This window comes from Saccostrea cucullata, unplaced genomic scaffold (genome assembly GCF_032062105.1).
Source record: "Saccostrea cucullata isolate Sc308-1 unplaced genomic scaffold, CSIRO_AGI_Scuc_v1 ctg459, whole genome shotgun sequence".
Lineage (NCBI taxonomy): Eukaryota > Metazoa > Mollusca > Bivalvia > Ostreida > Ostreidae > Saccostrea > Saccostrea cuccullata.
The window spans coordinates 224,823-240,000 of NW_026928692.1; the positions used below are offsets into that span (position 1 = coordinate 224,823).

Sequence of the window (15,178 nt, forward strand, 5' to 3'; positions counted from 1 at the left end):
AAGTCTTGTTACAGAGAGTTCTAGTACACATGTGAAAAATGAAAGCCCTAGCCTAAGCTATTAAAAAATTATGGCCAAGCTTAAAGCTCAGAAGATTTTGGTAAAAGTGGGTCAAACTCCAAAGTCACAAGTTCAAATTTGGTGGTACGTAAAGAAAGGTCTTGTCACAGGAATACACCTGTGAAATATGAAAACCATAGCCCCACCCAGTTATATCCAAGATTAAAGTTTTTGAGGACAAACAGACAGACAGACAGATAGATGGGCAGTCAGGGCAAAACTATCATCTACTCCTGAATAATCGAATTAGGGGCATAAAAATATTACTGAACTTTCACCTTCTCTTACTGTAGCAGAAAAATAGAACATTGCAGTGTGATTAAATAATGTAATAGCTAATTTAAAGTTCAGTAACTCATTCCTTTTATAAATTATGTTTTTTTCATTCTTCAGAGTTTTGTTTATTTTGAACAAGGCAATGATCCAATCAAAATAAAATTTTTAAAAAGTGTTGAAATTACACCTATATACTACTGTCTGATAATTTAAAGGGATACCTGTTAGGTTTCATTTAAACTGTTTCTCACAGAGAGGTGACTAATATTGCTCTCATGATTTTAGCTCCTCGCCTTTAACAGAAGAGGAGTTGGACAAAGGACTGAAGATCAACAGGGACGGGATCACTGATCACATGACTAGCAGATGTTACCATCCTCCTTTGTGTGAGTGTATGGAGGGAGGTTCTGGTAGATAATCAGGATTTCTGAAGGAGATAGAATCAAATGTGTTTCATTTAATTAAGTCACCCCAGCATGGAGTATAGTACATGTATTTCATCAAAAGTAACTCACCCAGAAAGTCCTGCATCAAAGAGATAAAAAGAAAAAAAAAGTTGGTAAGAAAAATATGAATTTTATTGATTTTTTATTTTTTTTATTCTCTAATGTTCATTTTGACTACCAGGTATACCGTATTTAGGAATTTCAGGTTCAGAAAATATTTTCAAGTCCACTATTTCTAGAAATTTCAGACACTTAGGCCAGATTTCTTTTAATGTTTTACAGTGAAGGAGATCAATTCGTCAATTCAAAGATGGATTTGAAAAAATGACACTTGGGATCATTTTCTACCTATAAAATACATCTGATGAACAATTTTTAAATAAATGAATATTGATTACCAATTTCCACTTCAGCAATGTGAGAAGTTTTACATTTAATAGAAAAATTCAGTTTAGCCTCACGTAAAAGAATTGTACAACTGGATTTACATAATCAGTATTATATGAGACATTTGATACTTTTGCATCTATTGGTACCAACAAATGTCCAATTAAATGTATTTTTGAATACTGCCTTTAAATAAATTGTGGGAGAATAAAGCAAGTGCACTGTAAATGTGAAAGAGAATACAATTTTTGGGTAAGTTTTAAATCTTAGTCAGTGTCAGAATAATTTTTATATTATTAAGTTAAATATTATAAGTAATTTTGTGACAAAGAATATAGGTAAATTGTACAGTAAGACAGGTGAAGGTGTATAATGTAGGACACCTTTACAGTGTAATTACCTGCTCGTCCAAGGTGTCATTCAACCCACTTTTACCTTTGTGTGTGTACATTATAATCTATTTAAATGTTTTTTTTTCTTTGTGTTGGAATTAAGTGCAGGATTTCATTTAATGAGGCGTGGTATCAATATATATGAATGGACACAAGTTTAGCTGTGTATAGACAGGTTCCCTTACACTTCATTGGTGGTATAAAAATTTTAATTAATTCAGAAAATTAATTACAGTTCTCGTTAACCTCCTGTCTACATAAAAGTTGTAGCTCATTAATCTTGGCTGAAGGGGATGTTTATTTACTGGATTTGTTTACTGGACAAAGAAATCACCTGTGGGTTATGCCACATATAACCACGCGGTTTATTTATTTATGTGAGTGAAGTGGATTAATCTGTGTTTACTTGTGGGTTGTCACACGGCCAGAGAGCCTACTGTGTATTGGTTCTGTGGTGATGATATAATGGGAGATAATCCAGACCAAGTTAATCCTGATCCTCCACGCGAGGAACCAAGTCTGGAAGTGGACAACTCGGTCACTCTGGCGCCTTACTCCTCTAAGGTAGTTCTCAGCTGTTATATACAACAAGTGTAGAAAGGTAAAAAGCTTAGTGGATAGGGGCCTAATTATAAGTAGACTGACCACTCAAAGTAGGTATTAAGTTACCAAAAAAGCTCCGGACAGAGAAATGAGTTATATGACACGGTGATGGGTAATTGATCGCCTGGTGACAATGTGTGGCTGATTTAATTGGAAGACCTAGACTGGACACTGGTCACACAGGTCAGGAATAGGAATTAGAATCAATATGACACTCGAATACAAAGATATACTGCAATAATATGCATGACTAAGGAGTTATTACTGTGTTTTACCCTCACTATGATCTAAGGTAAAAGTTCAACTCTCTGATAAGAATTAGTGTCAGGAATCAGACAAAAACAGAACATTAATTACACAAATATTTGCTGAACCAGGTATATGAAAGTGGAAGTATTGTGTAATTAAAGGTATTTTGGAAATTTTCTAGAGAGTGTACGTAACTACATGTGTATTCCAAATAGCATTTGTGTTTCCGTTGGTAAAAGCTATCTTGCACAATTTAGGAAATCCTTGAAGTTCTATTAATTACAGAACATTTGACAGCCTATTACGCGAATGCTATTGTGTGTAGGAGAAATGAGTATGTTTAGCATGTTTTAAATAATATAGCTGATTGATCACAGGTAAGAAATCAAGGTAAACCAGTACAGGTGATATAACAAAAAGCTGATCAAACTGTGGAATTAAAAGTTCCCAGAGGTATGAAAAGCATTTTTCAGTTCAATGATGTTAATCTCTTTTCAGCTACTATATGTGCAATTGTATAGAGTGATATTGTTGATAAAAATAGGCATGATATAACTGTGCTTGATGTGAGGGTGATTTAATTTGTTTTAGTTCATTATTTCTGTAGTGATTTGGTTGCACATGTAAATAAATACACATTTTGGTTACAACTGGACTTTTCATTGGAGACTTCAGTAAAGTGTGATCGGCCATCGGGGAGGGTAGGGGTCCACCCGGAATAAGTAGTGCACCCTACAACACTTGGTCACACAGTAACCATTAGACTTGGTTACTGTCCTTGACATAAAACCTTCAAGGATTAAGACATGAGTAGGAAATGTCTTTTCCAGTCTTTATTACAGGAATATGTACATTATATATACACATCTATGACTGGGTCTGCTAGCTGCATGTCCTAACTCTGGTTTGAACATATTTTATTGTATAAATACTATACAAATGGTTTGAACACAAGTTCTAACAACTTACTAGGTTCTCACCATACAACTGTCAATATATATACATAGGGAAAATAAGTGAAAAGGAAATTGATGTACAAACAAGTTTGTTAAATTGAAACATACATTTGTTACATAATTATGATAAATATATAATTATATAGATATATAGAGTGTAAGTGTTAGGCAGTAATAGTTAATTAAATCTACCAGAATCTCTTATAAATTTATGAACTGACTGAAAAATATATTTATTGATTTCTACATTTTGTGACTCATCTCCCCACAGAAGTAAATGACAATCAATGATGTTCAATTTGATATTTGGTTTTGTAAGACACAGTAAATCTCTGAATAGCTTTTCTCTAGCATATTGGTACTTATTGCAGACAAAGAAAAAATGATATGGGTCTTCTGGTGTACCACATGAACAGTTAGGACTCTCGATAATGTTTCTTCTATAAAGATCATAATTTAAAATGCAATTGTGTCGTAGTTTAGTATGTATGATATTAAGTCGTCTATTACCATGGGAGAAATAAGAAGGGGGGTCTGCTGGTTTTTTATGTATGTTATTTTTAAAGCTGCTAAAAGATATGCTGTTTCTAGTGGTGATACTCAGACTATTCCATTGGTTTATTGTATCAGGAACAAAAGATTTCTTGAATATTTCAAGTCTACATCTAGGAATAGTGTAGTCCTCTCTATTGCGTGTATCGTACTTTGATTCATTACGTCTTGTTGCGGGAAAAATACTTTTTAAATAATCGGGCACTAAGTTGTGATGTACCTTGTACATAGTATTAAGTTTTGCTACTTTTCGCCTATCTGCAAGAGGTTCCCATCCTGTTTCTAAATATAATGCATCTCTTGAAGCGATAATTGGTAACCCTGTAATAATTCTTGCAGCATAAAGCTGTACCATTTCTAATCGTTCAACATCTTGTAAAGAACACCCGTCCCAAACTATAGAACAATATTCAAGTAGCGGTCTAATGAATGTTATGTACATTTTAGATAAAGTTTTTCTACCGATATTGTATTTCAGCTTTCTTAAAAGACCTAGTCTTTGGTAAGCCTGTTTAACTATATTGTCTATATGATCAGACCAATTAAGATTTTGGCTCAAAAGTAAACCCAAATGCTTATGAGAGGTTATGTATTCTAGATTACATCGTTGAAATTGTAATTTTGGGAGATAATAATTGGATTTTAATGTAAAGAATAATGCTTTCGTTTTAGATGGGTTAAATTTCATAAGCCATTTGGAAGACCACTTGTCAAGAATATCTAAATCATGATTTAAAGTATATTCAATAGTTGCAACATTATAAGAGGAACTTTGCAACGAGTTGTCATCTGCAAACAATCTACACAATGAAATCATGTTTTCTGATACATCATTCACATAAATCAAAGAAAGTAAAGGACCAAGAACAGATCCTTGTGGTACACCAGCGTTAATGTTTCTGTTAGACGAAAAAATATCTTTGTACGTAACTTTCTGTCTTCTATTACATAGATAACTCTCTATCCAGGTAAGAATATTTCCACATAATCCATAAGTTTTTAATTTAAAAAGTAAACCCTTATGCCATATATCACAAAATACCATGCAACAAAATTTTCCTTCGTCGATATTCTTAATTATAGTGTGATAAGTTTCAAGTAGTTGGTAAACGGTTGAGTGACCTGGCAAAAAGCCTGCTTGAAATTTGTAGAATAAATTATTCTGATGAAAGTAATTGTACACATGTTTAAAAACAATTCGTTCCATAATTTTGCTAACACAGCTCAACAATGATACCGGTCTATAATTAGTAGCTACTGAAGGATCTTCTTTTTTAAACAACGGTAGTACATGAGCGATTTTCCATTTATCTGGAAATATATTTTCTGCCAGCGACTTATTAAATAACCAGCATAGCGGTTTAGACACAGAATTAATAGTAGATTTTAACATCTTCCTAACTCTAGCTAACATGCGTTCGATCTATCTCTAACTCTGGCCAGCTCTTACTGTCACTGACTCTCACCTGGACTGCTTTCTTAAGCATTTTACATATACATATATAATTACTTTTGAGTTTATCTAAATTATTAATATGATTTACTCAAATTGTCTTGTCAATGAAAGAATAGGTGACATGGACAGGTAAAGTGATAATTGTTGTCACACCTGTCGTGCCTCAGGTATAGATAATTAGGCAACTTAATTGACTTAAGAGATTAACTAATTAAACTTAAAAGGGATTAACAATAATGTGACAGCCAAGCCATCTGGTAGATCTCAATACTGTCATGGTTTAACTTTGACTAAAACAGATATAGCAAATGAAGGGAAATAAAATAATATTCTAAATTTCATTTTGTATGACCTCAAACCTTTTGGTTAGTGGCTATAAAAGTATCCCTCAATATAACAGTTTGATTGAGTAAGTTAATATTTTCCCAGCTTATTAATATTTTTTGTTGCTTTTTTCAGAAGATGGAGGAGAATATGGATCTTCCTGTGGATGGGGACGTGCTGCGGGATGAGGTCAACTTCATTCACAATGTGTCACAGTTCTTTAACCAGGAGGCACTGAGTGACGTACAACTAAAGGTTGGAGAGAGCATTTTCTTTGCTCACAAATTTGTCTTGGCAAAGTCTAGTGATGTGTTTCGAACCATGCTCTACGAGAGTCGCTGGTCTCAGGAAAACATGAAGGAAATCGAACTCAGCGAAACAAAAGAGTGCCAACCTGTGTTTGAAAAGTTCCTGAGATTTCTATATACAGCTGAAGTTGCAGTTACTGTGGAAACAGCTGTAGGGATTTTGTGCTTGGCAGACAAATATAATGTCACCTCCCTAAAACGACTGTGCACCAATTACATGGTGGAGTATGCCCGATCTCCAGAAATTAAAAACGCTGTGCAGTGGTATCCCTGGTCAAAGGCTCTAGGACTGACAGACTTGATTGATCAGTGTGCAAAAACAATAGCCTGGAACTCCGACAACTTACTGAAACTTGAGGAATGGAAGTCCATGGATTTTGATTTCGTGTTTGACATGCTGAAGAACTCAGAACTGGTCATTCCCAATGAGTATGTGCTGTTTAATTCACTCCTCACCTGGTTAAACCATGAGGCAAACCTCCCACAACTGAAAGAGAACGCATCAAAGTTGCTCCCCTTGATTCGGTTTCCTCAGATGATGGTCAATCAGTTATACGAGATAGAAAACTCTGCGATATCGGAGAATGAAGAGTGTAAGGACCTAATTCTTGCTCTGGTTGGAAAAGCCTACAGATTCCGATCCTTGTGTCCTACCCAGACAGAGCTAAATATCTCCTTCAGTGATCCATTTTACTTGCCGAGAAATTACACGGACTTGGCAGTGGATACTGTTAGAATGCAAAACACGCTACGCTTTGGAATTCAGGTGGATGTGAGGACTTACGCAGGACCAGTACCAACAGATAAACGAGAAGGAGAGTGGAAAATCACGTATCGAAAAAATGGGGACAACTGGACACTCCAGATCTTCTGCCACGATTCAGCGACGGTGAATGGAGAGGCGAGGGTCCAGGCAGCTGTTATCGTGTTCGATGAAGAGGAAAATGTCATTCAAGTGGAGCAAGTCCCCACTTACACCTGTTCCCGTGGTAACCATCTGGCCTTGAACATCAATGTGGATAATTTTGCCGACTCCAAAATTATGGCTGTCATTCTAAAACCAGTGCCAGTCTGACTTATTTAATGACGTGTCATTTTACTACATGGTATTGGTCCTTTTTATTCTCCAAGTTATTAACTGTATCAAGGTGGAAATTCATGGGCATCTTACGATATTTATATTGATCATGTATTTACATGTATAACTATGGTGTTAGATTATATGGCATAAAATCATGTGGATGCTTTGGGTATTTTTGTGCAGTATTACTATAAAATTTGGTATTATTTATTTGACCATATGTGATGGTATTATAATATAGACTCATGACAATCAAGGAGTGTCTTTCATGCGCTGTATTATATAGTGTAATCCGATAGGTCAACTAAAACAAACCAAAAATTTAGACTTGAAAACCAGACCTTGTATACTAATGTCGAAAAGAAATACTTGTAGTGGAATGAGCTGCATTTTAATGACATTACATTATATAGGTGTTATGGTATTTTAGGCTGGAAAAAATCCTAGCTTCCAGTTAACGATACTGTAATGAGGTGTTACATAATTTTGGAAGAACATGATACACCCTTTGAATCAATATGCAGCATGTGAACCTATAATGCACTGTGTAATCAATACACTGCATATATCAGTACTGCTCTTTAAATGTTCCACGATAAAAAACAAAACCTCTGGTGATCATCCAATCAATCACTGCACTACCAATTAAACCCCGGTATATATGTACAGTTAAACTTCGTTATTTTGAAATTACTGATAATCTTAGACATCTGGGTGGATGACTTTTTTCTGTCTTTTAGGCTTGCATTCTTGAATCCGACAGTATCTCAAAATTATATCTTGGGTATGATGATTTCAAGATAATAAGGATTTACTGTACATGGATTACTATGAAGAATATCAAAATACTACCAGGTGCATGTCAAGTTTTAATTATTCCCCAATTTGTAGCAAATTCTGTTATCCTGAATAATTTGAATATTATGTTGTGGTTCATTATAGAATATAGATTAATATTACTAGTTTCTTTGTTGTGGTGCATAGTGTTAATCATTTTAATTTATTCAGTTTCTTTGTTGCAATCTGTACAGTTAGCTGCAGGATTTAATTTTTATGATAATTTGGTTTGTAGATATATGCATTTTTTACTTTTTGTTGTCCAATTTGATTTTCAAAGAATATTGAGTCTACCAGTTTGTCTTCTTTACGTTATTTCCCTTTGTCTATTAAGTTATGTTTACATTTATGATTGTTGTCTTATTAAGGATTTCAAAATGTTTTATAAAGAAAGTGTTGTTTCCTCATGAACACTGTCTTGACATCAACTTTGCATTAAAAATCAAAAAATCTGAAGTTAATAGTGAATTCAATTTTCCTCTTACAATGAAGATTTTATAAAGCTGTTTGGTTAATTGTTTTTTTTAAGCACTTGAACTTTTGTACACTAATTGAGTCCCAGTTTACATATGGGAGGTTGCAATCTATTTAATTTATATTTTGTTTTAAATTATTATAAATGTAAGCATCTTATACTTGATAACAATGATATTGTACTTATCAGGGATTTGTTAAAATATATTGTTATTTTACAGTTTGCTGTAGTTAAATAAAAGTAATCAAAAACATGTATAATCTTAAATTTCATGCTTTATAGCCGCTTTAATACCATGAAGAAACAAGAGGACAGTTTTGTCTGGCAAATTGATCCGAGTCAGATAGTGACTAAGCACAAATCAAAGAATGTTGCCCCAATACACAGTCAATAAATCAAAGAATCGTTCTGAATGCTTCTAAATAATGGGACATTTCTGTGTTCTCAAATAAAGCTGCAATTAAAAATACTAATTTGCATCTGACAGCTGATTGATCAGAGGAGGATGAAAATAATCCACCTGGCAGTAATTGAAAGGGTCGGTTGAGTTACTGCAAATGATAAACTTTTTTAGGGCCTTAGACCTTAAACAGGTCAAGACCACTAAATTTTCTGATGGCAGCATAAATTGGTATGTAAATTGGCTACCTGTTTACTCAATGATGAACGAGTCACAAAGCATTATTGGCTACTACAAGTACTAAGTTGTGTTGAAAAATAAAGGGCAGTTTGAATTATCCCTTGGAAATTCCTTTTCAATTTTTTTTCTGAGATTTATGATAGAGTTTGATGTATAATCATTCATTTCTTTGCTCATATTTACAATATTTGCTTTATGTAGCCTTATATCAGCTTATACATGTTATACATCAGCCTTAACCATTGTTCAAAGAGACCTAGGTGCTCTCCTCTCGATAAAGCATTGAGAGTTTTTATTTCACACAATATACTTGTATGTGCAATGTATATGCAAACGTCAAAGCGTATGTATGGTTTCTGAAGCAACTAATTATCATCTAAAACAAACTCCAATATTAAATGTGAGCGTGGAGCACTGTCCTTGGAATATCTTTCAATTTTGGCCTGATAAAAAGAGAAGCTCTGTGGTTTTTTTGGGGGGGACAAAGTAAATATTCAATAGGCTAAAATAGGCTGAGCCTGCTGCCCAATCCTATTCACTTTTGCATCTGTGAATAAAATATTCTTTAATAAACAAGAGGCCCATGGGCCACATCATTCACCTGAGCACTGTGCCTATGAAAAAGTAGAAATTGGTTTATTATTGAAAAGTTTAAATACAAAAGTAGTCCCATGACCAATCATGGCTTTGCTATTCTTGAGAACAAGATTTTTAAAGAATTTTCCTATGTATTTCTATGTAAAACTGAGGTCAGCCGTTGTGGCCCCGCCCTACCCCTGGGGGTCATGATTTGAACAAACTTGAATCTACACTACCTGAGGATGCTTCCATATAAATATGATAAATTACGGCTTTGCTATTCTTGAAGATTTTTAGAAGAATTTTTATTTATTTCTAGTAAAAATTACCCCTGGGGGTCATGATTTGAAGAAACTTGAATCTACACTGCCTGAGGATGCTTCCACATAAATATGATAAATCATGGCTTTGTTATTCTTGAGAACAAGATTTTTAAAAAATATTCCTACGTATTTCTATGTAAAACTTAGGTCAGCCATTGTGGCCCCGCCCTACCCCCGGGGATCATGATGTGAACAAACTTGAATCTACACTACCTGAGGATGCTTCCATATAAATATGATCAATTATGGCTTTGTTATTCTTGATAAGAAGATTTTTAAAGAATTTTCCTATATATTTCTATGTAAAACTTTGGTTGACCATTGTGGCCCCGTCCTATCCCCAGGGGTCATGATTTGAGCAAACCTGAATATACACTACCAGAGGATGTTTCCAATAAGTTTCATCTTTCCTGGCACAGTGGTTCTTGAGAAGAAGATTTTTAAAACATACCACCAAATTTTCATTAATTCCCAATTATCTCCCCTTGAATGAGGGTGTGGCCCTTCATTTGAACAAACTTGAATCCCTTTCACCCAAGGATGCTTTGTGGCAAGTTTGGTTGAAATTGGCCAAGCGGCTCTTGAGAAGAAGTCGAAAATGTGAAAAGTTTACAGACAGACAGACAGACACCGGACAAAATGTGATCAGAAAAGCTCACTTGAGCCTTCGTCTCAGGTGAGCTAATAAAACCACATGTTGCTATTGAATTCTAACCAAGTAGTAGACCATCATGTTTTGGGACTCATTCAATTGATTAGAGATCGGGTGTGACAAAAATTGCCTTCCATATAAGGTAGTGTACTCGACCTGTTAAAGGTACTCTTATTTATCAAATAATTCCAGATATAAAAGTGTGTACTGTGGCAAAGAAGAAGTGGTGTGCAGATCTATACGAGACAAATTACACGACATATAGATAAAACTATAGAGTTAACATATGCACCACTGGGTTAAGCTTCTCAGGAATACATATATATCTGCCTTCTACACATACACCTGTGTGACAACTACCCCCTGTATCAATCTTTGTAGTTCAGAACAAGAACCCGTTATTTCTGTACATTTTTTATTACAGTTTTTTTTTCACCATGGCAGTTTACACAGATTGTAAGACGGGAGGTTCATATCCCTCAGGCCGCGCCACGGTCTCGCCGGAGTCGGTGATGACGGTTTTACTTCCGCCCTCTCCGTGTAACTCCATCAGTTTACCGATGTCAAATTTAGGTTTCTTCAGCACTTTAACTTTACGAATGAAAACGTCGTGAAGGGGATAAATTCCTTGGCAGGCTTTTTCAATGTCCTTTCCAATGCTGTCGGGAATACTGCAAAAAGAGAACAGGTCATCAAAATACTATAAAGTTCACATCAACAAAGATTATAAATAAAACAAAGTCTCATACAAAATGAATGCTTGGTGAGATCCATTTATAACAATAAATTCTTTATAAAAAGGTTTTTAAGCATTAAGCAATAAATACAACTTGTATTTAACCCCTTCCATGGCATATACGCATTTCTACGCATCTTACTTGAAAAACGAGTTTATTGTGTTCAAACATTCATAACTTCGTTAATACTGCAAATATCAGAATAATTCTTGCACCGTTAGAAAGAGATAATAATTACGAAAAAATAATATACAGAAATTTTTTTTATTCATTGTACCAGTATTTTGCTAGCTTGACTTAAACTTTGTGCATTATTCGAGCGATTTTGCGATTAATGAAATCAATGCGGTGATAACATCTAATATGTAAAAATGCTGAATTCTGGTGATTATATACATGAACCTACCAACCCTACCCCCATTTCTCTAAAATACTTTAAATTAAATTTAAAAAAAATGTACAACATACTCATAATTTTTAACACAACAATAAGATATTTTTAAATATATTTAACTGAGCAAAGAAAAACAAAAATGAAACTAATTCTTGAATAAATGGAAATTCAAGCATGATTATTGTGTATTTCATTGCCATGGCAACTGAAATTATACTTATATAATCATTTTCGGAAACTAAACAATACCTGCTTTCAGAATATATATACTTTGGTATATACAAAAATTACAAAAAATACTCCAAAAAATGCATTGAAATCTTAATATCAATTTGTCTAGAAATGCTTAAAATCTTTGCCATGGAAGGGGTTAAGTTTGTAACTTTCAGCAACTCAGGTAACTATAGTCAAAGGACCCTGCTTTTAGCAAAGGATATATGAATGAAAGTCTACCTATCTAAGGGCACTCTTCAAGTAAAGGGCCAAGGGTGAGAAAATTTGTACCACACAAGGATTTTCAAAAATAATTGACCCTCTATCTTGAAAATTAATCCCATCAACATTCTATGGGTGAAGTACGAGTCATACAGGAGAGAGATATTCCTTCATATAGTATTTAAAGGTCTCTGATCTTGACATCTGATTCAGAAAATAAGTTCAAGGTAACTGTGCACCTTTTACCCTTGTGCAAGCAATGGGTGAAGTTTGGGCCAGGTAAGGCCAAAGATAGGGATAGTATGCTCTGTACAAGGATTTTATACAAAGGTTTTTCTGTCCCTGAACTTTCATCTAAAAAGTTAATTCAAGGTCAAGGCATACCTTCAACCCACTGACTGGGCCATAGGGAGAGAAAAATATGCTGTGGCCTCAACATACAGCTTTTTTCTTTTTAGCGAAGATTTCATGATCAGATCTTAACCTTTAATCCAGAAAATTGTTCAAGGTCACTACACATCCTCTTTGGTACCCCTGAATGTTCTTTACATGTAGTACGAGTCTAATTCCTTTTTATTTTGTCAGGAATTTACACAGAGAGGTTCTGTGACCTTGATCTTTAATCTAGAAAATTGTATCAAGGTTACTACTGACCCTCTACCCATGGGCACTCTATGGGTAAAGTTTCAAGTCTTAATTAATGGCAAAAGAGAGAGGAAATGCAAAAGTACAAATAAAATTGGACAGACAGACTGATCACTATACATCATCCTCATAGCAGGGCCCTAATAATCATAATAATCTGATCAATGCACAATCTGACCTAGAAAAGAAATTAAAAAAAATTCCACTCACAGTTTGTTGACGACTTCCTTCATGTCATTGGACGTCACTTCCTTTGTAATGATGTCAACCATCTTCTTCCTGATGGTCTTCACCTATAACAGAAACAAAATACTTTATCTTTGTGTAAAATTTATTCTCAAGCATTTATGTATTTGAGCAAAAATATTGGATACATGAAAATAAACTGCACCTGAAAAATGTACTAATATTGTCAAGAAAAAAAAAGGTCATCAGATATTACATAAGATCAATGATAAATCATGCCTGATGATACACCCAATGAATAAAGATTAATTTAAGGAATAACTGTCTAATTTTTCGATTTCATGATGTGATCAATCGATTGGCTTGCGTGATATTTTGCATATACTCCGAAGGCGTTTATGCATAAAATTATCATGCAAGCCAATTGATAGATCATCGTCATGAAATCAAAAAATATGACAGTTATTCCATATATTTACATGCTCTTAATTCCGCCAACCCACGTGCTCTAAGCCCCGCATCTGTCTCTACATTTGTCCCACCCTGCACATGATTTTTTTTAACCGCGCCTATCGATGAACCAGTGCATTCATGAAGAAATAAAGTACATTAACTATTTGTAATTTTATATCGGACAAAGACATTGGAAATGTAAATATGATTTTATGTCTCACTAAATTTTACATGATCCAGACAATGGTTATAGAATTTAAACTGAAGTCACACTCAATGTACACTATTTCTAATATTCCTCTGATGATTTTAAGCCTTATCTTGTACAAGATCTTCAATGTTGCAAATTTGACTGAACAATTATCAAAAAGATGTCAACAAAACTATTTTTGGGTTTGCATCCCACAATACACATTTCTCCATAAACTAGTTCTAGATCAACTCACTCAGTGTGAAAAAATTGACCTACATATGAAGAATCTAGTAGAGGGACAGATAGAAAGATGAGTGGAATGGGAAATGCAGCTTGTCAAAAGCAGACTTGTGGAAAAATGCTGGAACAGCCAGAATGGTTAGCTAAATAATGCCAGAACTGAATAAAAAAAGGTCTAATTTTTTCCCCTCTGGATTTACATTCTAGACAGTCTGCTTGAATTCTCCCATAATATACAGATATTTGTCATATATTTCATCAGTGAGCTACTCTCAGACAAAGCTGAAACTGTATGATCATCAACAGTATTATGCACAGTGTAAACTGTCATCACTGGTAGCTCTAATGGTAAATACTGTATTGTAATAATTTTGTTGTGATAGATACTATGTGTTAAAAGATTATTGATAGAACCAAAATAATTCAATGCTTAAAACTAGTCAATCACACTTCATCAACTCTATTTGACTGTTCTTAAAAATCACTAATCAATATAAGATTTCAGACAGAATAAATTTGCATGTCAAACTTTTAGAGAATGGGTACCTTCAACAATTTTACTCAATATTTATCCCCGAAGCTGTACTCTGTAATACTGACTTTGAAAATATTTTTGCATTTGTTGACAGCATTTGCCTTCTTTTGGCATCCTTCAACAAGAGGCCCAGGGGCCACAGCGCTCACCTGAGCACATCGGGCTTGAATTTACTCCCCCCCCCCTTCCAGGCGTTCATCATTTGAACAAACTAGAATCTACACTACCTGAGGATGATTCCATATAAATATCACTAATCATAGCTTTGAAGTACTTGAAAAGAAGATTTTAAAAGGTTTCCCTATATACCCCTATGTAAAACTTGGGTCGGCCATTTTGGCCCCACCCTAGCCCCGGGGGTCATGATTTGAACAAACTTGAATCTACACTACCTGAGGATGATTCCACATGAGTTTCATCTTTCCTGGCCCAGTGGTTCTGGAGAAGAAGATTTTTAAAGATTTTTCCTATATATTCCTATGTAAAACTTGGGTCGGCCATTTTGGCCCCACCCTTTCCCCAGGGGTCATGATTTGAACAAATTTGAATCTACACTACCTGAGGATGATTCCATGAGTTTCATTTTTCCTGTCCTAGTGGTTCTTGAGGAGAAGATTTTTAAAGATTTTTCTGATATATTCCTATGTAAAACTTGGGTCGGCCATTTTGGCCCCACCCTTGCCCCAGAGGTCATGATTTGAACAAACTTGAATCTACACTACCTGAGGATGATTCCACATGAGTTTCATCTTTCCTGTCCTAGT

The 15,178-nt window shown here is 34.6% G+C and overlaps 2 protein-coding genes across 2 annotated transcripts in view; one reads left to right on the forward strand and one right to left on the reverse strand.

Annotated features, from left to right (window-relative positions):
* Nucleotides 1–1,361: 1,361 nt before the first annotated feature.
* On the forward strand, nt 1,362–8,645 carry LOC134278476 (BTB/POZ domain-containing protein 17-like). The gene is made up of 2 exons (XM_062760794.1): nt 1,362–2,125; nt 5,837–8,645. Exons 1-2 carry the CDS (start codon nt 2,027–2,029, stop codon nt 7,082–7,084), a joined length of 1,347 nt encoding a protein of 448 aa, XP_062616778.1. The 5' UTR covers nt 1,362–2,026; the 3' UTR covers nt 7,085–8,645.
* Nucleotides 8,646–10,994: 2,349 nt separating this feature from the next.
* Nucleotides 10,995–15,178, reverse strand: part of LOC134278477 (small ribosomal subunit protein eS1-like) — a 6,735-nt gene continuing 2,551 nt past the window's right edge. The window contains exons 4-5 of the mRNA XM_062760795.1: nt 13,018–13,100; nt 10,995–11,267 (exon numbers count right to left, since the gene is read on the reverse strand). Of these exons, the coding sequence (XP_062616779.1) occupies nt 11,042–11,267; nt 13,018–13,100 (309 nt within the window). The 3' untranslated portion in view covers nt 10,995–11,041. The remainder of the gene's footprint in view (nt 11,268–13,017; nt 13,101–15,178) is intronic.

Bases quoted from the DNA above. Each gene is read 5' to 3' on its own strand.
- LOC134278476 (XM_062760794.1), top strand. From the start codon at position 2,027: ATGGGAGATAATCCAGACCAAGTTAATCCTGATCCTCCACGCGAGGAA. The intron at 2,126-5,836 runs GTAGTTCTCAGC...TGCTTTTTTCAG, and splicing joins TGGCGCCTTACTCCTCTAAG to AAGATGGAGGAGAATATGGA.